This window comes from Arvicanthis niloticus, chromosome 10, assembly GCF_011762505.2.
Source record: "Arvicanthis niloticus isolate mArvNil1 chromosome 10, mArvNil1.pat.X, whole genome shotgun sequence".
Classification (NCBI taxonomy): domain Eukaryota; kingdom Metazoa; phylum Chordata; class Mammalia; order Rodentia; family Muridae; genus Arvicanthis; species Arvicanthis niloticus.
Genome location: NC_047667.1, coordinates 49,083,679 through 49,109,729, shown reverse-complemented (window position 1 = coordinate 49,109,729; position 26,051 = coordinate 49,083,679). Strand labels below are relative to the sequence as shown.

Below are 26,051 nucleotides of genomic sequence, written 5' to 3'. Positions count from 1 at the left end.
CACTAACCTAAAACATCTTTTCCAGATAACACACTCACTCAAAATAAATAGATTTGAAATTGGCATTCAGCCTACCCTCTCCTGTGCATCACATGCATCATTCCCAGAAGGCCTCAGTGCACTTACTTACATATCTTCTTTCCATAAGGGAGTTGAACATCTTGGCAAGCATGGGTAGTCATTGAATACAGGCTTCCTTCCTGAGTTTCCATTGCATTGACTTGCACTGTGAGTAGCATCTGTCACAAATATCATAACAGTTTCTATTTGAATTCTTCTTTACAAATGTGGTCTGCCAATGAGTCAGTCATGAATGACCTAATGTTGGCTCCTTGAAGGAATCAGAGAAGTTGTCATGGTAACAGTAGCTGATACTGTATCTGAACTACTTGGACAAAACAACTGAGGAGGTTTTAGAAAATAAAGACCAACAGTATACTTTAAGTGATGTAACAGACTACCATAGAATTCATGCTTTTTAATCAAGGGAAAGTGAGCATTTAGAAGCCACAGGGCAGCATTTGGCTGTATCACTTAAGACACCAACACATTTTAAACACAAGTCGGTCATGTAAGAACCACAGTATTCTTCTACCAGTGGAGCCAGTGCTAGTAACTCTTCCTAAATTACTGCTTCCATGCCTGTATTGGCCTAAATAAACTATAAACAGATTGAAAGTTATCTTAAGGAAAATTCACTAATATGCCTAGAAACATAAAGTTAGAAATAAAGTCGGTTTTGAAGAGTAGAAAACCTGAAGGGCACAATTCCGCTATTTAGGTTGCCAGTGATCAATCAGTAAGTTAGGACATAACTGGATTCTTGTTGGATGAAATTTGACTGGATTTTGTACTGAAGGTTTTTCCTTTCCTATACAAGCACCCTCTGTTACTTCAAATATCTTCACTTTGTTAAAAATTAGGATAACCCTTATTAGTGATTTAATGCCGTGACCCCAAAGAACGGTTGGTATGGGAGAAATGGAACATAGCATGGTATTTTTGATGGTTTGAGAGGACCACCATCATGGCCGGAAGACACGGAGAGCAGGTATCAGTGGAAAGAGACAAAGTTGGGAAGGCAGACAGTGGCTAGGGCCTCTAATGTTCACAAGTGTGAGTTAAGAACTTTTGTTATTATCCCAAGCAGAGAGACTGGTTTAGGAGACCTGATAAAAATAACAAAGGGGTCAGGTTGGTGAGTTTAAAGGAATATTCAAATCACAGGCAGGAAGATTAATGTTACACCATGCAGGATTAAAATTGGGGAGATCAGTTAATAAGAAGGTGAAAAAAATGTGCTAGCTTGGTCTTTGTCAGGGCTAGTAGCTTTGAGAGATGCTGACGAGAGCGGAGAACTTAGTGACACAATAAAGCTTGTGATGGGTGACCAAAATCTTAGGTGAGTAACTAGGTAACTAGATTAACTCTCACGTTCCCAGATTATTGGGAAGTTGGACACCTGCAGGAGAAGTCGGGTGTGCTAGTTATCTTTCACAGATATGAGAAAATACCCTAAACAAACAACTTACAAGTAAAAGAGACTAATTTTGGCTTCTCTTTTTGGAGTTCGGTCCATGGTTATCGGATTCTACTGTGCTGGGTCTTCATAGCAGTGAAGGCTGAAGAGGGAACCAGAGTTTCAAGGGAATGATTCCTGCAACCTAACTTCTTCCCACTAACCCGATATCCTAAGTGTTCTAATGACCTCCCAAAAGTCCAGCAGGCTGGTGACCAAACTTTTGGGTATTTGAAGATAACCACAGATTCAAACTGTAACAATCAGGTAGTTAATTTGGGTGAGTTAAGGCTGGGATGTAATTTATGGATCCAGAAGGAGATGGCTGAATGTGTATGCCCACAGCAGAGACAGGAAGTCCTGTTTGGACTCGGATGATGAGGGCCAGCAGTGGAGGCTGAGGCTTACCCTATGCACTGATCTCCATGCTTAAACGCATGTCTGATTTTGCTGTGTTTTATTTAGCAACTTACCAACCATATCCGAGACACCCTACCCAACTTCAGGAACAAGCTACAGGGGCAGTTGCTCTCCATAGAACACGAAGTAGAAGCCTTCAAAAACTTCAAGCCAGAAGACCCCACAAGGAAGACCAAAGCGCTGCTGCAGTGAGTCGCCTCTCTCTTCCTCTGTTCATTTGAAACTGCTTGCCTGGCCTGCGTATGCTCATGTGTTGTTGTGGGCATGCATGTGTGTGAGGGTCTGTGTGTGTAGGTCAGAGGTTAGCATTAGATGTTTTCTTTAATTGCTCTCTACCTTAATTTTTGAGACAGTATCTTTCACTGAACCAGGAGCTCATCAATTTAACTAGACTAGCTAATAAGCCCAAGAGAGACTCCTCTCTTCCCTGCTCCAATAGTGGGATTGTAGGTACATGGTACTGGGCCTGGCTTTTTATGTAGGTGCTAGGAGTCTGAACTCAGGTCCTCTTACTTGCATGGAAACATTTTAACAACAAAACCATATCCCTGGCTGATTTTGTGGCACCTTTATTTCTTGCATCCCAAAGCAAAATTTAATTTCTTTATTTTTCATTCAACCACTCTGTAGTTGTAATATTCCTTTCTTCCTGCATCTTCACTGTGTGTGTGTGTATGTGCCTGTAAGCTTCATGGCTGGCAATAAGGAAAGACAAGAATTAAACTTGGTCCAGTCTGACTTATTTAGTGTTGTTGGGCCAAACTTCATGGAAACTCATTTCAAAGTATATATTATCTATGGCCTTTCCCATAAAGACGAGTTCTGTCGAGTCAGGAACACTGCTCAAGATAAGGATAAGGGTCTGGGAATGACTGAGTTAAGCACAATGCCCGTGGGAGTCCACATTAGGCTGGCCCTAAGATAACAGAAGTTACCCAGGCTGTATTGTTGTTGGGAACTACAAGTGACATCTCTCATATGGGTTTTATGAGCTGAGAAGCAATGCTTAAGATTTAGGAGCAGTGGGAAGTCTGGGATAAACACACATAATATTTGGGTGAAGCCTGGCCCTACAGATAGCAAAAGATCACCAGGTCATAAACTAAATCCTTTCCCAGCATTCTGTGTGGAATGGCAAACATGGCCTTCCTTTGAAGAGACAAGCCTTTATGGTTAACTTTCCTGGCTTTCCCAGTCCTTATCTGTGTGCACAAGGACCTCTGAGCCACTACACTTCCCAATAGTTTCTTTCTTATATTTGTCTGATTTCTTCCTTACTTGGTGAGATTTGGCTTCCTGTTCGAGCAACTTTTTTCCACTGTTGTCTAGTTTTAGCCTGGTGATAACAGCCTCCTGGGGTGAGAACCCACATAGACAGCGATGCCATTAGCACTTTTCTGCTGTACCCACTCAGTGAAGGTGACCTATTTCTTCTTGTAAACTTGGGCTACTTTTCCAACCTAATGACTTCTGTATGGTCCTCCTACAACTCAAGCTTCATCGTCCTTTCAGACAGGCATAGATCTAACATGACACTACCATCACAGCTCTTTGGAAAGAGTAGGGGACACAATCTTCCTTCAAATGTGAAAGGATGCATCGAAATGCATACTATGGTTCTTGCTTAGGTCAGAAGTCATAACTGGAAGTCATTGAACTGGTGATTTTTTCAGTCTCTTAAAAAACAGATTTCCAGACATTCAAATACTTTCAGTGGCATCTTAACTACACCATGCTGTCTTTCACTTAAAATAATACCATGACAAAGGTGAATTTTTTTTTAAAAGAATAGAATGGCATCCAAGTTTGTTTGTTTCTTCTTGCCTTCAGTTAAAAAAATTCTTCAAATTATATAGAAAAGAAATGTATTTATATTGAGGTCATACATCATTATCTCTACATTTATCTGAAGCTAGGATGCAAAGACTGGTCCTTGCCTCTGTCATTTCATGGATCTTGACTGCAGAATATTCTACCATTAGATTGTTGACTAGCCTGTTGATTTGTCTTCTTTCTGCGTGTGCTCCTGTCTTTCCTGACACGTTTATTTGTTTCTTCTTTCTGCTATCTTTCCATGCACTGTACTCAGACTCTGGTTCTGCATCACCTACCATGCAGTCAACAATGAACATGACACTTTGCACTTAGGAAGAGGATCATCAGGATAAGCATATAAATGATGAGTTGTGTTAGACACTGTAGGACACTAATGAATGCTGTTTATCATAAGTAGAGAATGTTGGAGCCCAGAAGGGGGTTAGGTACATGTGAAGAGAGGTATTAATTCTTAGATAGAAGTGGTGCTCAAGGCCATGAAGTATGAGGGGGTGTATGTTAGGTTTAAGGAGGAAGATAAGAAATAGAGTGGACTCTTCAGGGAACGCTTATTTCAATACCACCAAGTGGAGGGTATGGGAAGAATTAACAGAGGTGAAGTTTGTAAACATTTCTAGTGTTTTAATGCATATACCACAGCTTTCTAGGCATTTAACAAAAACCATTAAAAATAGCAGATACTTGAGCACGGCTAAATAATTTGTGATTACTATAACCCACTGTATCCTATCCTATCAATTTTTGACAATAAAAATATACAAGTTTCAGAAGACCTGAAAATATTTTTCTATTAGATTTTGAATTTGAAAGTAGTAGTTCTAGTATGTCAGAATTAGAATCTCTAAACCAAGTGATCATCACAAATGGGATTTTTTTCTCTCTTTTATTTTCACCAGTTGGCTTAAGATAGTTAATTGATTCACAGGACAAATATTTATTAAGCATTTCTTATATGTTGCCCTACAGTGCATGCCCTCGACCTCCAGGGAGTGACTGACAGGGAAGCAAGCAGCGGTGATGTGGTCTGATAAGTATTTTGTTAGAAATAGACTGAAGAGGCAGAGGACCCCTTCATCTGGGCAGTGGTGGATGGAGGTGGGAGCCGAGGATCACTGATCATGATAGGTTTCTCAGAAGAATTAATACTTGAGCTGAGTCTTGAGAACAGAAGGAAATTAGCCAGGCAGGGGATGGAGTCAGTGGTGCTGTAAGTACTCAAAGTACATAGGAAAATACGGGGACATAGTACATTTGGGGACTGAAGAGTAGATTCTTTGTGTTTGGATTGGATGGTGCATGTCGCTGAACAGAGATCAGCCTCAAGAACAGCCAGGACCACAGCACAAAGAACCCTACAATGATGGGTTAAACCGAACCGAGGGAACCCACTGAAAAGCAAATCAGAACTGGTTTAGAGGCATCTGTGATGGCAGGTTTGTGTGGCTGTGTCAATGTAGGGTCTGTCCTGGACAGAATCCTCGAATCAGGATGGAAGCCTAGAGGTACCTTAGTAATCCAAGAAGGGGTTTCTGAGGGCTGAGCTGAGGTGAGGGAATCAACAGGCTCCAGATTGAGAGAAGGGAAACAGCTTCAGCAGTTCACATTTCAGGTGTTTTGTTCTGAGACAGCTAAGAGAAAATATATGTCCAGCACACGATTGACTATGCTGGCCAGGAACTCCCATGGACTGTGGCATATGAAGGTGGGGGAAACTATATCTTAATGACTTTTGAAGCTCTGGCCACCCTTAGAACACCCAGCACACAGCTGTAGGATGAGGAGGACTGAGGCACCATATTGGAGGGAGAGAAGGAGCCTGTGTGCTCACTCTGTCTGTCTGTCTGTCTGTCTGTCTCTCTGTCTCTGTCTCTGTCTCTGTCTCTGTCTCTGTCTCTGTCTGTCTCTCTCTCTCTCTCTCTCTCTCTCTCTCTCTCTCTCTCTCTCTTTCTCTCTGTGTGTGTGTGTGTGTATGTGCCGTTGGGTGGGTAGATTTGTATGTTGGTGTGTAGCTCTGCTGTGTGTGTGGGGGAGTTGGGTGGGTAGATGTTCATGTAGCTGTGTGGCTGTACTTGGGTGTGGGTGTTTCAGAGGCAGGAGCTGGGAGTAGGCAGGTATGATGTCACAGGAGTGGAGTCTCACTTGACTATTCTACTTAAGATTTATTATATAACTTTTTAAATCCAACTGTTCCTTAGATACTATTTCATGTTATAATCACAATGGATAGAACACATTTAAAGAGAACTTAAAATATTTACTCTAGTTAAAATGTGTAAAATAAATCTGTTCCTGCAACAGCCTTGTTACAGCCGAATGATGCACAGTGCTAACTTAACCAGTAGGTGTCACTAAGAACACCAGGAAAGGAGTCTGAGCAACTCCCTTGGTGAAATCAGGCAAGGGCAGGAGAGCCCTGTGAACTAACTGCTTTTTAACTCCGGTTTATTTCTCTTTCTCAATTCTAGGATGGTCCAACAGTTCGCTGTAGACTTTGAGAAGAGAATCGAAGGGTCGGGGGATCAAGTAGACACGTTAGAGCTCTCTGGCGGTGCTAAGATCAATCGCATTTTCCACGAACGCTTTCCTTTTGAGATAGTGAAGGTTTGTAACCAATGCTCTTTTCTCCTTTGTCCCACCTCATTCCCTGTTCTCCCTTGAAGCTCTCTTGATATACTGTGATGTATCACAGGACCATCAGAGTCCTTGGAACAGAATCCTTTGTACTCGAAATAAGTCTTTTCTGATTTCGGTAAGTTCATAGGGATTACTTCAAGAAACAATACTTCAGTTTTTCATGATCTTTATCAGTTGTCTAATTTAAAATATTTCTGAGACTCTCCTATGGGCCAAAGGTTCCAGCGACCAAGATAGAAAAGGGCCGAATTTATCCAGTGAGGAAAATGAAAAAAGTAGACAACATGAGAAAAATTCAAGTGTTGTTATGGTGACATGATACAGAGATTTCATTTCATGGGATATTTAGATAGGTTCCCTCTGAGCGAAGGGCATAATATCCATGTCCAGCACAGCACAGAGACATCAGTGTTATGAAAAGTCCTGTGAGAGGCTCACTTAGGGAAGAAGCTGTGCATCCATCCAGGGCTATCCTGGCTGCAGTTGTGCACGGTTCACAAAGGAAAGCAAGAGGAGGGCTTTACACAGGGGTTTGTTATCTAATCGGGCTGCTCATCTCCAAAGAGAACTGTGCCTGCTGGATCACCAAGGGGCAAGCAATGGATGTGGTGAAGAAGAGGAGAGCCTGACCAGAGATGGATGGACCATGTTTTCTGCCCGAAACCTCTGTAATCTTGGAAGTCCATTAGAGACAAAGAAAGCAAAATTACAAACACATGGTTGGGCATGTGGTCTTGGAAGGGATCTTGTACAAAGAGGAAGCTCTGAAATGTACATTTTTTAAAGCTTCTCAGTCAAAATGATGTAACGAGGAAGAATGGAGAGAAACAGACGACTGTGGGAATTTAGGGCTAAGGTTGACAGGTTTGGATCGATTCAAGAGACAGAGACCAGAAGGTTCAAAATTACTCACCAAGGCTTGTCTCTTGCCATTGAGTGAATGATGGTGTCCATCAGATGAGGGAACTGAGGGAAAGTATCAGTGTGTAGGAAGGAAACCAGAGTTGTTTGCATTTGCTAAGACTGATCGCTCAGTAAGGCAGCTGAGTAGCTTAGGGGCTGTGCCACTCGCCTCGATATGAGGAGGCGGATGTTTATGTATTGGTGTGGGAAGAAGGTGGATAAATAGATCATTTTATTAAAATGTGCTAAGTAAAGTGACAAACTTCAGCACAGGGCGCTATGGAAACACCACCCACAGGCATGAATCCCAGCCCAAGTATGCAAGGGAGCCAGCCGTCTGAGCTGAGTTTGGAAGGATGGGTAGCTAGTTAAGCAGGAAGAGGTGGGAAAGAAGGTGCAAACGTTCATGACACAAAGAAAGGAATGACAAAGGCTCTGAACCCTGAAGCCACAGCATATGACAGAGGCTTGAGGAAAGTCATTTCTCTGAAACAAGGAGAAGGACAGAGAGCAAGGACGAAATGGCTGCATCCCCGGCAAAGCTGGAGCCGGTGCTCTCTGGATGTGCCTTTCGGGACTAAGTTCCATGACACTTTGATCCCATTTCCAAGTAGATTTGTCGTGCCTAGGACTTCTGGGAAATATTTATATAGCAGTGCATCCTGTGTTGGCTTCGCAAGCTATTATTAATTTCCTCTTATAAAGAGTTCTCATGGTTAGGTGGTTAAAATGTCCAGAAGGAAAAGACAGCTGTGTTGTGGCCACCCATCAGAAGATACTCTCACTTATGCATTCTCCTGTGGCCTCCACTTTAGCCCATTCAGCAAAAAGAATTCTATGTTTCAAACGAGTGGCTGGGTTTATGTCCAGGAGGTATTCCTTATACACAGCACTCCTCATATATAACAGAGTTAAAAAAGAACCTCTGATCCACAGGAACTTCCAGAAATCCCCAGTGTTCCATGTGGCCTTGAACTCCATATAAACAGATGTTTTGACCATCTGGGTTTAGCTTACAAAAGACATGAGTACCCATTTATTAATAACAGTCAGGTTATCCTCATTCTATACTATTCAATAATATTATCCGAAAGAATTAAGTGTCATAACCATGGCTCACTTTGCATCTGCAGATGGAGTTCAATGAGAAAGAACTGAGGAGAGAAATAAGCTATGCAATCAAAAACATACATGGGATCAGGCAAGTGACCCACAGTTTTTCCTGTCTTCAAGCTACCCAAAGAAAATGAGCATTTCCAAATGGCTAGTACTTTTTCATCATAAGAAGAAAGGAAAGTAGAGAGGTAGAAGTCAGAAAAAGAAAATCTTGGTTTTTGACTTAGTGCTAATTTTCTATATTGCTAGAGAGTTTTTAAATAATAGTAATAATAGTAATAATAACAACTTTTCTATACCCATGGCCTATACTTTTCCCAATAAGAGCTCAGCATTCTACTTATCTCTGAGTAGTGAACAAGACTCTGTTTGTGCTCGAGCTGGGGAGGACTTGCTTATGCAAGATGCTCATAGCCATGGAGAACTGGCAGAATAATGTGGGGTTGTGGAGAGAAATGGGAAATGATTAAGAAGAGTATTTTTCAGTGGAACCATTCCTATGTAATGTATAATTTCGATCACAGTGTGTCGTATGCCTATATTTGTGTAAGTGTGACTGTGTGTGTGTGTGTAAGCATGCAGATATATAGGCACATGTTATAAAGAATTTGTGCAGTGGGCCTGAAGGGCACAGTATTGAGGAAGGAATAGTGACAGAAGTCAAGCAGAGAGATGGCTGGGTGCATCTGGTCTTAGTGAAGCTGGGCTTTATGTTTTGGCTGTTGTGGGTAGTGTGGTCGGGAGACTGGAGTGACAGGGGCACGTTTATATGACCCGGAGTGAGCTACAATTTCCCCTCATGGAGAATCCATTCTTAGGCTTTAGATAACAAGTCTTCACAGATGGAGTAGCTTACCAACAATGAAATCTGTCTCTCATGGTTCTGGAGGCTGAAATCACATGTTTAGAGTTCCCTAGCTTGACCTGTTCAGGTGAGGGGCTTCTTCCAGTTTGTATACCACTCAACTCTCAAAGTGCCTGTCGGTGATTGAAGGAGGACCAGCAAGCTCTCTGTTCTCTTTCCATGACACACTAATCTAGTTCCTGAAAGTCTCACTCTTACAATCTCGTTTCTTTTGGATATTTTTATTTATTTACATTTCAAATGTTACCCCCTTTCCTGTTCTCCCCTCTGCAATCCCCTATCCCATTCCCCCTCCTCCTGCTTCTATGAGGGTCTGCCAGAGCCTGGCAAGTAGAGATGTGGAAGCTCGCAGCCAGCCATTGAACTGAGCATGGGGTCCCTAATGGAGGAGTTAGAGAAAGGACTGAAGGAGCTGAAGGGGTTTGCAACCCCGTAGGAAGAACAACAATCTAGTTTCTTGCCAAAGGCCTTACATCATAATCCGGTGATAGCAAGTATACAGATTTTTAACATATAGATCTTAGGGGAAACATGAACATTCAGCCCATAGTGGTATAGTCTAGAATTATGATATCAGTTATTTTAAAACACATTTGTTGAGCCCATGTAGAGTAGGCTAATCCCACAGAGGTTGCTGGTTCATGGTTCATAGGTTACCTTAAATGAAGGAGGGGTCCTCCTGTTGGTGGCCAGTTGTGGATAAGCTTCAGACACATGGCCAGGATGAGATTATGTTGGGAAGGATTCTGAGAAGGACCTTCCCTCATCTCCACCCGCTCCCCATGCTGGGATTATAGACACACACCAGCATCCGTAGCTTCTTAGACACTAGGATTGAGTTGAGACCTGGATATTGGTATGTCAAGTACTTAACAGTGGCACCGCACAGCTGCATTTCCCATTGTTTATAAAACACACATCACTTCTTCTACCTGTGTATTTGCTTCCTTGATTTCCTGTTTCACAAGAGCAAAGCATTATTATGACATCAAATTTGAATTAATTACAGATAAAAAGAAGATTTTGGTTATTCTTTTTATTGATTGATTTTGTAAATTCATCATTTAGGCATTGTGCATCTCTTCCTTCAGCACCCAGGGACTTTGAGCTGAGAGCCAGCTACCTCTCTGTAGTACAGAGGCCTTGCTGGAAAGAGCAGATTCTGAGGCCCCACTGTTTCACCATGCAAAAGGGAAGGCTTACTTGTTAGGAGAGGGCTGCTTTTGGAATCCTTTAGGGATGGTAAACGAAAACTTAGTAAATCACCTCTTGAAATCTACTGGGTGTTGGTCCCAGGACTCCCCAGAGACAGCCAGTCCACAGATGCACATTCTCATAGAAAATAGCACTCTATGTACACATAGCTTTCTCTAGGTTTCCAATTATCTCTAGATTTCTCAAAATACCTAATGCTATATGAAAATAGTTGTTACGTGGCAGTTTTGGAAGCATAATGTCAAAAAATACTTTCTGTAGTATTCTGTATACACAATTTTTTTTTTCTGAAAATTTTCAGACAATGGTTGAATCTACAGGGAAGACGGTGTTAGGGAGGCCTGCTTATGTTTGTTCCTTTGTGTTATTTAAATAGTGAGTTGAGACAAATTACAGTTAACATTACTTTGTAAGTTATGAAAACATGCATGACTGTTTTGTGTGCTGTGCAAGGCATCGAGCCCAGTGCTTGGCTGAGGCTGGGCAAATGCTGTCCTTTGTAATGCTTAGGCATGGCTGTTAGATGGGAACTTGTATCTTAGGGTTATTAAAGGTAGTATTATATATGTGTGTGTATGTGTGTGTGTGTGTGTATATGTATGTATTGTGTGTATATGGATATATACATGTTTCTGTGTGTATGTGTGCCAAGGTGTGTGTGTGTGTGTGCATACAAGTGTGTATACCCAAGTGCATGCATAAGCACTTGAATATGTTTGTGTGCTAGTGTATATATGATGTATGCTGGGGTATGTTTGTGTGCTAGTGTGTGTGTATGTGTGGTGTGTGCTGCTGTGTGTGTGTGTGTGTGTGTGTGGCATGTTCTGGGGTATGTTTGTATGCTAGTGTGTATGTATATGCGTGGGGTATGTGCTGGAGTATGTTTGTGTGCTATTGTTTGTATATGTGAGTATGTGTGTGTATGGTGTGCTGGCATGTGAGCTTGTGTGCTGGTGTGTTGCCAGCGTATGGGTGTGGTGTAGGTGTACTGGTGCACCTCCACATGGAGGGCAGGGGTCAGCCTCAGCTATCATTCTTCTGGATCCATCTACCTTTGATTTTGAAATGGGATCTCTTATTAGCCCTACGCTTTCCAAGCGGGCTATGGAGGCTAAGCAGTGAGCCTCAGAGACCCATTCCTATCTTCCTTCCCTCCTCTGGGATCACAGGCTTGTACCTACAGTCTTGTCTTTTGTGTGGGGGGGGGTGCTGGGGCTCAAATTCAGGTCCTCATGCTTGCAAGGCTAGTACTTTAATGACTGATGTGTCACTTCAGCTACTGCTATGAGGTTAAAACTTGGTAGTAGACTACATGCTTGATTTAGGTTGCATGTCAATTTAAACACCTTTTAAGGGCTATTGGCTACTACTTGACTACTGAAACCTAATCTGCTGCTCTCTTTCTTACATTCAGGACAGGGCTGTTTACCCCAGACATGGCATTTGAGGCAATAGTCAAGAAGCAGATAGTTAAGCTGAAAGGGCCTTCCCTGAAGAGTGTGGACCTGGTAATGCAGGAACTAATCAACACTGTGAAGAAGTGTACCAAGCGAGTAAGTCTGGATTATTTAACTTCCCAGGAAGTTGATTCATTCACCTTTCCTGTCCCATTACATGGCTCTATTTCCCTAGCCCCACTTTGTTAAAGACATTTTGTGTCTGTGCAAGGAGGAAGACTGGCAAATTATAGTGGAAGCTGCCTTTTCAGTAAGCAGAGCCTTTTCTTCCATTGTGCTCTGCACTAACTTTGCTTAGCTCAGAAGGTGTATCTTTTAGCCACCTAATATTTTTCTTTGTTGTCTGAAACAGATAAATATCACCTTAAGACAATTTGATGAATTCCCTAAACTAATTCCTATGGTCTGTGGTTGAAGGTAATTATTAGGGAAGAACATCATTGACTTTGTGTGTATAAATAAAAAGCAAATTCTTATAAATTATTAGTAATTCCACTCTAGCCTGGTATTCTGAAAACAAACACTATATTGGTTAAGAGCCCAGCCTCTGAGGTCTGATGACCCAGATTCAAATATAACTTCTGACTTCTGCCGGTAGGCATCTTCTGATGGATATGCGAAGATATCTGTCTCAACTGCCATTCCTCCGCCCTCCGTGTGCGTGTTTTGCATATTTACAGCAGCATTGTGTCAGGCATCTGGAGACTTCCGGCATTATACTTCTCACTGTTGTGAGTTATCATTTGCATAAACCGATCTCACACATTAGCGTGCGTTGGTGGTATACTGGGAAGCACAGTTGCCTTCCCATATCATACATTAATTAATAAGCCAGATGAAGTAAGTATGATACCTGAGATTACAGAGGAGTAAACAGAATGATGCCTCTGTGGTCTTACAGACATCTAACACACAAAGGCCTCAACAAATGATGGCTGATCCCCAAGTGGCCATTTCCACAGTGGTCTGCACGCTGTACTCTGCTTATATACTGACTCTATGGAGAGCAGTTGAGGAAAGACTTACCAGTTTGTATGGCATCTCACTAAAGAATATGGAGAAAATGCTCTAAATTGCTAAGACCACTAGAAGGCTATTTTGGGGGGAGAGTTCGATAGATGGCTCAGCAGTTAAGAGCGCTCACTGCTCTTGTGGAGGACTGAAGTTTGATTCCTAGTGTGACGTGCGGTAACTCATCACTGCTTGTAATTCTGGCTCAAGAGAGCTGAGGTGTTCTTCTGGCTTCCACAGGAACTTATATGCATGTATGTGCATACAGATAATAAATTTTAAAAACTAAACTTATTTTTATTTCCTCTCTCTCCCCCTCTCTCTTCCCCCCTCCCCCCTCTCTCTCTCTCCATTTCTTTTTGTAGCAGGGTCTCTCTGTGTAGTCGTGGCTAGCCTGGAGCTTGCTATGTTTATCAGGCCAGCCTTGGACTTGCAGAGATCAGCCTCTCTTTGACTCATGAGTGCCAGAATTAAAGGTGTGCCCCACCAGAAAAAAAAATTAAAGAAATCTTTTGTACTGGAAAAGAGAGTTAGTGGTGGTGTTTAGGTGAACGAACTAGTATTTAGGAGAAAGCAGGACTAACCCCTGACAATTGGTGCTGGGATCATAAGCATTTCTGGAAACCATGGTTTTGTTTCTGTTGCCCTTTGCTTTATGTGAGGTCCCTGGCAGTGATTGGTCGGAAGGATGTGAATGTTGGTTTCAGTCTCCTGCAAGAGAAGCTCAGATGAAGAGGATCTGTACATAGCGGATAAGTCAAATGAGTGAGACTTCTAGCTATGAATTCTGAATGAAAAGAAGCAAGGAAAGTAACATGGTATCTTGAAGCTGAGAAGCAACTTTTGAAATGTCCTCTGCTCTTCTGGAAGCCTTGTTATCCAAATCCCATCTCTTCTCCCAAACAAGAGCCCAAAGGGATAGGTCCTGGGCGTAGTGGGGCAGAGGAAGCACACTGGGAAGAAAGCCATCTCTTAAACAGCAGCATTCATTGCCACAGAAGCCAGTGAATAAATACTCCACAAACCCTGCCTTGTTGCCTGTGTGTCTAAAGCACTCTTGATTGGCTTCTTAACTGAGGTGTAGGATTACCTATTTCTGCACCCTGCTCTATCCACCTGGCCTACTAGCTTCAGCATGAAGATGTGACCTGTGGAAAGCCTTCAAACAAAGAGCAGTGGAATTGCACTGATCCCCAGACCCCAGCTCGATTTGATTTTACAGAATGTACTCTGATCAAATGCAAAAAAAAAAAAAAAAAAAGTTTTTTGGTTTCTCTGAAAACTGAGCTGAAGGCTGTGCAAAGCCTCAGTAAATTGATAGCTGTGAGTGCATGCTACTGGTGATGTGTGGGCAGGATAATAGTAAAACAGTGTGTGCTGTGGCTGGCTGCTTGCAAAAATGTGGGGTGTTTCTGCATTCAGATTCTGCATTCAGATTATTTAACAAGTGCGCTCAGGTTCTCCCCCATTAAGGAGAGCCACGCTGGCAAGTGTAGATGAAGGATGCGGTTTATGTAATACAGAAGAGACATAACTCTAATCAGTGGATTCATAAGCAGAGAGTAGGCCCTGGCCTGACATCAAAAGATTGGCATATATGTGTACATTTATGTTTTCAGTTATGTAAAGTGTTTATGGTATGTATGAATCTTTATTTATTTATTTTTGTATCGTTTCCCATTTTAACTGACTTACTGGAAAAGCAACAATCAGCCTGGGACAAGACATCGTGTTCCCAGATACTCTCTGGCTTTTATTCTTACACCTTTCCCACTTCCCATTATACTTTCTGGATCAATCTCCTGTGTATTTTTACTGTCTTCTCAGAACATTCTATATTTTGCTCTAAATAAAATAAAGTAAAGCAAAGAAAGCCCAGATTTTTCTGCTAGGTTGTTTACCCTGGAGATTTCTTTAACGGATGGAAGTTTATTGGTACAATTCTAAAGAAATATCCAAGGGTCTAAGATTAGGCCCTGAGTTTGCTTACCTCTCCTGTCATGGGCCCTACATATACTTTTACCACTCTCCTCAAAAAGACTTCCATTAAGGCCCAAACGGCATCAGTACACTCCTCCAACCCTTACTGCCATTACCAGCAGCCCCTGTCTCCTCCCACGATGCATCAGGATTCTTAGAAGTTGGCTTACATTTTAGTCCCTCACTCACAATTCACCATTGGTGTCCAGTGTCTGTGCAGAGCTCATGTGTAACAGTCAACAGCTACTGTTCTTTGATGTTGTTGATTCCCAGGTCCCTCTATTCAGTCCCTGCTATCCTGCTACCTTGCTCCCCCCGACTTCTTGTGGTCCTTGGCATCATCAGCAGATGTCTTAGAGGATGCAGCCCCTAAGTCTATGGCACTCAGAACACATGCCACCCCTTGGACTTCCATTAAGAATTAATGCAAGAGCTCAGAGGGTATTTGTAAGCCACTGTCGTCTTTGCCTCTGAGATGTAGGTTCAAAAACATAGAGTGGGGACTTTTGATCAGAGAGCCCACTGTCTTGGGGACACATGGGTGAGTGAGACCCTCTTGATTTGCTGACCAGTTACCTAATTTCTGACTGTTTTAACTTTTCTACCAGCTGAAGCTCAAAGGATGGTGAAAGTGGCCATTTGTCTTTACCATAGTTTCCCCAGAAGCTTGGAAACCATGTCCCCCTTTCTGAATGGATGCTGAAGAGCACTGAGTCTTGCACTTTAGAACTACTGAGTAACACTCCTCCTGTTCTTCTTCTACAGGGATGCCAGATTTAACACTCTTCTTCACAGTTTCATAGGACTGTAAAACTGGAGTCTGGCATCTTGTCTTCTAGTCCTCAAACTTTTCTGCACTGAGTGTTTCCCCTACCTTACCTTGAGAAGACACTGGCCCTGGCCCTACATTCCTGCCTCTACTCTCACTTCATAAGAAAATTTACTCTTAGGAGTGAGCATTTTGTTTTCTGCAGGATCACATTCTCTGTCACATCCCTAAGGCTGGCATACACCCATAACTCAGAAAAAAAAAAACAAAAAACAAAAAAAACATTTTGAGCCTATCAACTCCTCCCCTCTCCTTCTCAAGTTAATTCTTCAACTTTTATCTAGCCTGCACTCCTCCACTTTATGGAGACACTCACAACCAATATCAGCTGGGGCCTGACTGCCATAACTAATAGGTCCTCTTATTCCTGAATGTGTCACTCTTGTTGTAATGTGACTAGGTCTCCCTCTTACAGCCCCTCTTCCGCTTTTGTGCGCTCTCCCCCCTGTTCTCAGTGACTGTCCACCTCTGCCAGCCTGCAAACCCTGGGATCCTATCAAGCCTGCTCATAGGCTTTCTTCTCTTGTAGTTCTAGTTGGCAGATCATGTCTTCTATCATTCAACTACCCTTTAAACCTTAAAACGTGGGTGATTCCCAAATCTACCCCCCTCCCCAATAAGCCTTCTGAAATGATCTGTATTAGTAGATTGATGAGAAAAAGTTCTATTCAGCTCATGGTTTTTAGGGAAGATTTGGGTTTTCATGGCCGAGAAAGTGTATGGTGCGGGGCACGTGAAGCAGCTGTTGAGATTACATAAACCAGGCAGCAGAGACTCTGGCTAGAACCCATGGCACATATAACTTTGAGAGAGATCTGTGTCTAACCACTTGGTTCCTCTAGTCAGACCTCATTGCTTCAAAGATACATAGCCTTCAAAATGGTGGTACAAACTAAGAACTGATGGTTTCCAACAGTCTTTGGACAAACATTACAGATTCAATCCAGTACACTGTCTCCCGACTGCTACAACTACATCATATCCTTGCAGAACGTCTGAGGATTCTGCTGGTAGCCTGCTGATCCTTTGACCTCTAAGCTCAATGCCCTCAAATTCACACTGTTATCAAAGTAGCCTTTCTAAATTCAGACATATATTTTTGTCTGTTTTATTAAAATGAATGCCCTTTCAAGCCTTGAGCATAAAGTTTAAATCTCTCAGGTTTGCACTTCACCGTCTAATTTCCAAGTACTTGCTTAGCTATGTTTATTGTCAAACTGCTGGTTACGGCCACTGTTCACTCCCCTCTAAGATTTTTCTTGTCTTTGGCAGTTGTACACGTGATTCTCTTTGTCTGGAATGTCTCCCTTTCCTCTCCCGTCTTTCTCAGTCATTCGTCATTTATAAAGACCCAGGACACTCTTCATCTTTTCCTAACTGCTTTCCTGGAGGGCCTTTGCGAGTCCTTTCCCGGCCCCTTTCTGTACGCCTTTCTCCCCGCTCCAGTTGCTAACTTATGTCTGTTTCTCTCATCATGCCTGAGATGGGGTGTGGGAATTTGTATGTGTTCATTTGTTCCTGCAAGCTCTCCCCTCTTGCTGATAGTAAGTTTGTTTATAACAAAGCTGTGTTCATTTGTCTTTCAAACCCTAGAACCATCTGCAATGACTGTAACTCCCTAGGAGAGATTCTGTAGAAATCCTTGTGAAAAACATGCATGTTCTTAAATTTCCTTGATGCCGAAGAAATACGCACCTCTTTTTGAAAGAGCATTTTAATAGTTTCTTCGAAAATGATGACATATGGACAGGGTTCAAACACCTGTCTTTCTTTATGCCTTGTCTTGATACCCAAAACTTCTGGCCTTACGTCTACCATCAAACTCTTGTTTTAAACCTAGTCTAATTAAAATTAAAAGGTTTTCTTTTTTCAGGTAAGAATTCTAATTAGTGCTACATATGCTAACACTTCATTATTTGACCCCTTTGAGCACATGGCATTGAGAAAGTGACTATATAATTTATCGTTCAGCACAGGACATTCTTGAGAGTTAAAGGGAGCTATTAATACTTTCACCATAATCTGGAGAGTAAAATAAGACTGCTCCAGGCAATGTAAAGTGGATAGTTATTCTGGCTACATTGGAGTTTCATACTTAAAAGCCTTGTTTTTATTTATACCCCTCACATTGATTGCTTCACATATAAAATTCTTTAAAGTTTCCCTCCCCCTTATACCACATAAACATATATTAGCTTAAAACATATGGGGTCTCTGTGTGCGAACACCACAGGGCAAAGCTGTTCCCCTGCCACCCCCCCCGGGGCATGTATTTCTTCCAGATACTTTCTCACTGTTGTCTCTGGGGCACAGGATAACATGACAGCTCTTTATGAGCTATTTGGCCTCTCTCAGGAACATCTCAACTTTGGAATTTTTCTGGTGGGCATCAGTTTTCATCTGCCTTCCTTTATTCCTCTCCTCTGGTGCATCGTCTCAAGGTCCTGAAGCTCTTTGCAGGAAACACAGGGAGGAACAACTTGTTTTTTTGACCACAGTTTAGCAACTGTGTCATTTAATGACCTCTTGGGAAACCACATTTTTGGATCGTATGATACCAATTAATTGATTCCCCCTCCCCCACCGCTTAGAATAAAAAATTTGCCATAAAAAGGATATCTTACTTTAGTTTTCTGTAAGAAACCCAGGCAAGAACTTTGCAATAAAAAAGTACTGTTTGAAGAAATGCCCAATTCTGCGGTATGTTAGGTCAGTCAATACCTGGCCCTGAGTCCATATAAACTAAAGAAGAAACTCTAAAGTCCTGACTGCGGTGTCAATGCCCTATGTAACCTTGCTCCCCTTTTGCCTCTAAATTCACCTTCTCCCTTCTCTTCTCTCCACTGCTGTGCTTGTTTTGTTACTGTGCTGAAGACACAGCACAGAAGAAACTTTGCTTTTCTTTTTGTTCCTTGAGGTAGCTGCAAAGATCAAAACTTTACTTGCTTCAGGTCTGTGTTCGAAGGCCTTATGAGCAGAGTATCTTGAATTTTCTGCCTATAATTTCATAATCTTTCCAATCCCAAATACTCAGGAGACTCTCCCTGTCTTCATCTTACCCCGCTTCTTTTCTTCGTGGCACGCATGCCTGTGTGAATTATACCCCGTATATGTCTCTTGTTGTTAGGCACTGAAGGGACCCTGAGAATATAAGCTCTGACAGTGGGGGCTTGATTTATTGAGCTCAGTTCTATTTCCAACCCTATTCTGTCCCTTTTCCACAATAGTAGCTTTGAATGCATAAATGGAGGGATACTGAAATCACATCTTGTTGATGTTGCAGGTGACAGTCAACATGGCTGAAGCAGGGTGGAAGGAAAAGCCACAAAACATGGAACAGGTTCAGCGTGGCCTATGTCGATGCACTGTGGCTTCTACTCTGTGTAAAAGACTTGAGTTTCCATTTCTCTACATCCAGCTGGTTATTGTTTGAAGCTTTTATTGGATACTGTAGGAAATCTAGGCCCTATGCTTAGCTCTTCCCCCATCTTCTCTTTTTCTTCCTTTCCAACTTAAATGCTCATTAATGTGTCTACCAAAGATAAACCCGGGGTGGCAAAGGAGACAAAAACCCGACTAAGACCTTCAGGTACTGTTTTGACACAGTGTCAACCCACTCTGACCTGTTTGAATGTCTTCTGCATTCCTTCAGAGACCAAGTGCATGCTTTTACTGACAGCCTTTCGGCTTTATTCCATCTGAGGTTGGCCCTTGAAATTTCAATTCCTTAGCATTTGCTGGATAACATGAAAGTTCTCTTTATTTCTCTGTTTGAAAGTTTTACCATCATGCACCTCATCATTTCTCCCTCCAGTTGCAGAAAGCATTTGAGGTTTAGCGATTTGGAATTCGCCCACTTGGAGGAGGGCAGCTAACACATTTCTTGCTTGGTACTCACTTTATCCAAGTTAGCCAGGAGCTGTCTCCTTTCTCTTGCCCCCACTGGCTTTGTAGATTTCCCAAATGCCATTTGTAAAACAGAAAGTATTTCTGTGCCACGAGGAGGAGCCTCACCATTTCCCCACAACTCTGGACTGAAATCACTCCTCACTTCCAGTCCTTTGTGAACGTGGGTAAATGCAGCTCCTCTTCCTTCACAACACTTTCTTTCTTATCTCTTGAATAAATCAAGCAAGACACCACACATGTATAATGGTGGTGATTACCCAACAACCTGAGTTTTTGCTTGAGGCTTCAGACTAGTTACTCTTGAGGCCATAGAAACATTGGCTGGCTCATGCTTATCTCAGGACAAACTGAACAGCCTGCCTCCTATAATCCAATCAATTAATGTTTAGTAAGTTTTATAAGTGTGTGAGTTTTGTTTTATTGGATGGAAATACTTCTTAAGTATTTCTTTTACCTCCAGAGAAAAATGTGGGTTAATACTGAAATTTTTATATAGAGGTTCCCCAAAATAATTATACACAACACTAAATAACACTTAAACTATTGGGCATAATTAAGATGTAGTTTTGTACCTTTTCATTATAATGCTACTTTCTCTCAGAACATGGTTAATTAAAATTTTTCTCAGAGCCAAACACTCAAGGGTTGGATTCTGAGAAAAAGATAAGTTGTATTATTTCATTATTGAATCTTTATTATTTAAGAAAAGTCAAGTGATTTAAGCAAGAAGGAATTTGGAATTAATTTGCCATTTAATCAATGTATAGTGTGACTGGGAGTTTCAGCCTCATTATGAGGGCATTAAATCCTGAGGCATTCTTAGGAAAGATTTAACTATTGGTTTCTTTGTGTTCTCTCTCTTGCTTTTTGAGAACATTTCCCTTGTGTAACTATGCATTTATGCAGTTAATCAGCCACTCCAGATGGTAAGATTCAGTATCAGGTGCTCTGACACATCAGGGAGCATAGAACCAGTAGATGCCAGTTGCCTAGTGAGTGACTGCTATGATACAAATCAAGAAATATAACGTTTCTATAACCAGTAGCAAAATTGTCCTTCCCTGATTCCTTATGAGTAATTTATAGAATATAAGTAATTAATGGGGAATTGAGGTCCAAATATGGTGCTTTGTTGATCAACATTATTTAGGCAGACATGATTAGAATTCTTTGCAATGTACCCTTTTAATTGAACACCTTAAGAGTTATAAGGATTTAAATGACTGTAGAAATTGTAATTGCACCTTAAACAAGAGATATGGCAGTGAGGCAGAGCTGGCAATCAGGACAGAGGATGTTTGAGAGTGGGAAGGAGAGCCACACAAACATGCAGAAATTCCTACTGAGTGAGCTGACAGAGGAATCAGAACCCAATCAGAGATCATCTTAAATGTCAGAGGACTTTGATGCCCCCTTTCCTGTGTGCATCATAAAAACTAGAGCACCACATGTGTAAACCCACCAACATTTTGGCATATTACGCCCTCAGAATTCTTTACAGATCAGGCACATAGCTAATGTAATTGTTTCATTGATGTCTTTCAGTGATTCTCATGGCTAGTGTTGCCTGGTCTTGTTTCTAGTCCTCCACCCATCCCCCATCCCCATACACATGTGAGGTCAGGGCTTTTCTTTCTTTCTTTCTTTCTTTCTTTCTTTCTTTCTTTCTTTCTTTCTTTCTGTTTTCTTTCTTTCTTTTCTTCTTTCTTTCTTTTCTTCTTTCTGTTTTCTTTCTTTCTTTTCTTCTTTCTTTCTTTCTTTCTTTCTTTCTTTCTTTCTGTTTTCTTTCTTTCTTTCTTTCCTTCTTTCTTTTTTTCCTTTTCAGTTTTTTGTTTTGTTTCCTTATAATTAATTTAGTATATTTGTTTTGTGTCAGTTGTTGGTACAAAACTACATGCTGCTCTCATGATAAAATTGTGCTCAGTGGGTAGCAAGCTTAGAAAGATGAGCACACACATACATGCATGCACACATACACATGCACACATGTATACATGCACAAATACACATGTGTACATGAATACAATACCCTTCCCTTTCTTCTCTCTTAGCTCTCCACCACTCTCCTTTGTTCCCTCTCAAACTGATGGCCTCTTTTTCTTTGATTATAAGCCTCATAAAAGATATGCTATAGCATTCTCAAAGTGTCAGAGGATGGTTTGGCTGATAGGCTCTCTGATAGAGTGTTTCTGAAATGGGAAATTTACTTGTATCTTGCCAATAACCCATGAAGTAAGATTTTAAAAAAGTATACATCTCAAGATTCAGATAAGAATGAATTAGTACTTCTCTGTCTCATTTTGTCTATCTCTCTGTCACATCCCCCCCCCCTGTGTGTGTTCATGCATATATGGTATGCATATATGGAGAGGTCAGAGGACAACCTCAGATACTGCCCACTTTATTTTTTTGAGACAGGATCTCTTATTGGCCTGGGACTTGTCATGTAGTCTGCCCTTACTGGCCAATGAGGCTCAGAGCCCCTCCTTTTTCAACCTTCTCAGGAATGAGATAACACATGTGTAGCCACACATGGATTTTGTTTTTTACACATGTTTCCAAGACATCAGACTTGGTCTCCATGCTTGTACAGCAAGTGATTTTTCTTACTAGGTTATGGAAATAGTTGGCTTTCTGTATTTTTTGATAGCTGTATAAATGACTCTACTATAGAAACCTCTGCAAAGGAGTAAATGTATATATATTATATATATAAATATATATATATATATATATTTAAAATAGTCGCTACTGTTAGTATTATATCACGTTTGCTCAGCTTTCTCTGTTCATAGACAGTAGACTTGCAAATGTTTGAAACCCCAGCTCTGAGGACTATAGAGACTTGCTGCAGCTCACTGGCTTCCAGTCTAGCCAAGAGTAAGCCCTAGGTTCAGGGAGTCAGTTTGCTTCAAAGAAATGGGAAGAGTTACTGAAAAGGCACCGACTCTCTGTTCTAGCCTCCAGGCATGTTCAGGTGTGAACATACCCATCCATGCATAAGTACATACAGTTAGTCACATAAGCATACATACATATACAAAAATAAGTTCAAATAAATACATTAATTACAAACATAATTTGTAATGGCCACTTATAAGCGGGTCCACTTTGATTTGTTTACTATCATTGGATACTTAGGGATTAAGTTCCTGTTTGTCTCATCTTGACATTCTGACTAATTTTGAAATAAAAGTCTTTATGATTTTATCTTGGGTTCTGGCAGGTTGTTATATTAAAATGTGTGTATGTGTGTGTTTGTGTGTGTGAAAGAGAGAGAGAGACAGACACAAAGGCAAAAAGGGACATTGTGTATAATTTGAAGTTCTTGACAAATATTTCCAACATTTTCCTCAGGGAGTCTTCCTTCACTGACTCTCAGCTAAACCACATGGGTCTTAGTCTAACTTCACCTGTTGTCTTACAAAAATAATAGCAGCAACTTGACAACATAGTATCTACCGTTTTCCTCTGCAGCATCACTAAGTCAGTTTAATGTTTTCCTCACCCTATGGACTGCTACATATTTACTACTCGAATCTTGTTTTTGCCCATGTGTATTGTGCTATTTTGTTACTATTAAGATGTACATGTTTTCTTATAATTGAAATTCATCATTTACTTGGAATAGCTATCTGCCTGTCCACTCTCTTCTATTGCCTTATATTTCTGTCTCTGTCAAAGCCACTGTTTCTTTCAATAGCCAAAATGTCTTGACAAACCTCTATGCGTTTGCCTGGAGCCTTAGGGTTTCATTTGCTGTGGTAAAAAGCCATGACCAAAAGCAGCTTGTAGGGAAAAGTGTTTGTTTCAGCTTATACTTTCACATTATAGGCCATCACTGAAGGAAGTCAGGGCAGGAACTCAATCAAGGCAGGAACCTGGAGGCAGGAATTGGAACAAAACCATGGAGAAGTGCTGCTTACTGGCTTGCTCCCCATGACTGGATCAGCCTGCTTTCTTATATACCCACAAAGTAACTGCCCATGCGTGAACCCGCCCACAATGGGCTGGGCTCACACATCAATCATTAATTAAGAAATGCACTACTCAGTTGCCTGCAGGCAAATCTTACACAGGTATTTTCTATATTAAGAGCCCCTTTCCCAAATAACTTCAGCATTTGTCCAGTTGATAATAATCTATCCAGGACACTGAGTTTCTGCTTTATTTCTAGAGAACAGCTGTGCTGGGTTTGCGGCGTCTCCTCATAGTTAACAGGGCTGCTGGGTTTTTCTCCTTCAGAAGTTCATGTCTCTCTTTTGCTCTCAGAAAGAGCAGCCTCTGCAATAACACCACACTTCTCTGTTTCTGTTTCTGTGGTACAATCTTTGTGTGGTATTAATACCCAGACGTGTTTTCTTGACAGCTGGCAAACTTCCCCAGACTTTGTGAAGAAACAGAAAGGATTGTTGCTAACCACATCCGTGAGCGAGAAGGGAGGACAAAGGACCAGGTGAGTGAGACCTTGCCTGGTGGCCGGGTCCTTTGTGGGGAGTGGAAGGATTTTACCAAGGTGTTGGCTTTAGTCCTCCATGACAGAACAGTGAAGCATATAACAACTTCATATTTACCTTTTATAAATTATATATGTTACTACTATACTGATACCTCATGCATGCTAAAATATAAACAAGAATCCAATCTAGAAGTCTTAACCGTTTTAAATCAATAGTAGAATTTCAGAGCCAAGTATAGGGGTTCACACACAATTTCAGCTCTTGAGAGGCAGAGGCAGAGGGATTGCTGCAAGTCTGAGACCAGCATGAGCTGCAATATAAGACTGTGTCTCAGTGAACAAATCAACAACTTGTCTCCCAAATAGTAAGCTCTCTTATTTTCCCCTTCACCTTCTATGATCATCATATACATATCATATATATGTATATATATACATATATATGATATATATATGTATATATATATATGTATATATATATATACACACACACACACACACACACACAGAGCTCATAGATAACCAGGAATCCAGAAACATAATGAATTTTTTCTTTTATATGGATTTTCACATATTAGTAGGTGTGCATATGTGTTCCAGTGCTTAATGTTTTACTTATAGGTTGCTATGAACTTTCCTGTGAAATGTACATTGAAGGAAGATGTTTAGGAATGAATCTTTTAAGTATTCAGAACCATCTTGCAAATTCACATGGCTTGTAAGGCATGGCCTTGAAAGCATCTTCTAACCCTAGCTCTCTGCCTCGGAAAGATTATTTTTAAGGGAGGATGCTTATTTGAGAAAAGAATAACAAATTCTTATGTCAAGATGGCTTTTTCTTAGTTACTTATCAACACGATAGTGGAAAATACTGGCTTTCAAACGTCCCTCCACGACACAGCTGCAAGCATCGTGTGGAGGAAACACTGGACTTAGGCCATGTGTTCTCTCTCAAATAACAGCATGTTCTTGTGAAAATCACCTCTTAGAACTGTTGTTTGTGGTTTTCCCCCTGGGCAGAACTGGGATGCCATTCTATATGGTCTCTGAGTGCCTCTGAAAGTATTCCAAGAGTTTTGTGATGGTCAGATGAGTAGAGGAAAGGAACAAAAAGAAAATGAGGAGGAAAACTAAAGAGTAGAAATCACAAGAAGAGAGACATGGCTCTCGAATAGTCAGTGCAGATGGGGGGAGGTGGAAGCAGGAAGTTGAGGGGACAGTGTCAGAAGCTTAGCAGGCTGTGACATTTGCGAGAGACCCCAGTGAAAACCATTTTTCTGCTTAAGCTCAGGACTCATTGTTACTACTTTTTATCAGTGTGCTTTGAAAATTAACTGCCCCACTATTTATAATTTCCACTTGTTTTCCAACTTTTACAATCTTGGAGAGCAGCCCAAAGCAGAGAATAGAGGTATTGTAACTTAGCCAGCATTAACTCACGAGCCAGTGAAACGAAGCCAGGGACCAGATATATAGTCCCAAGCTAGAGGTTCCCTCTCCCCATGTAATGAACCAATAAAATCTAATGCACATGCCTGTAATTGCAGCACTTAGGAAGCAGAGACAAGAGAATTAGGAATTCAAGTTCATTCTCTATTATGCAGCCAGTTCAAGGCTAGGCTGGGCTACATGAAGGCATGTCCCAATTTCATTTACTTTGCTGTGTTAAAATAAGCCAATTGAAAAGCAGCTCAGGAGAGAAAGGATTTCTTTTGGCTTACAGTTCCAGCCAATAGTCTTATCACTGCAGAACTCCCAAGGTGCCTGGGACTGGAAGCAGCTTGTTACATCATGACCACAGTCAAGGAGACAGAGAAATGGCTATGTGTCTCTTCCTTGCTCAGTCTCACTAATCTGATCAGGACCCCAACTCTGAAATGTCCATGCTCAGAGTGAGT

General features: G+C 41.3%; 1 protein-coding gene across 5 annotated transcripts in view; it reads left to right on the top strand.

The window, feature by feature from the left end:
• The window catches only part of Dnm3 (dynamin 3), a 457,535-nt gene that overhangs the window by 143,837 nt on the left and 287,647 nt on the right, over window positions 1-26,051 (top strand). For all 5 annotated transcript variants that reach the window (XM_076941476.1, XM_034513132.2, XM_034513130.2 and 2 more), the window contains exons 7-11: window positions 1,985-2,127; window positions 6,241-6,376; window positions 8,446-8,513; window positions 11,923-12,061; window positions 24,064-24,150. In XM_076941476.1, the coding sequence (XP_076797591.1) occupies window positions 1,985-2,127; window positions 6,241-6,376; window positions 8,446-8,513; window positions 11,923-12,061; window positions 24,064-24,150 (573 nt within the window). The remainder of the gene's footprint in view (window positions 1-1,984; window positions 2,128-6,240; window positions 6,377-8,445; window positions 8,514-11,922; window positions 12,062-24,063; window positions 24,151-26,051) is intronic.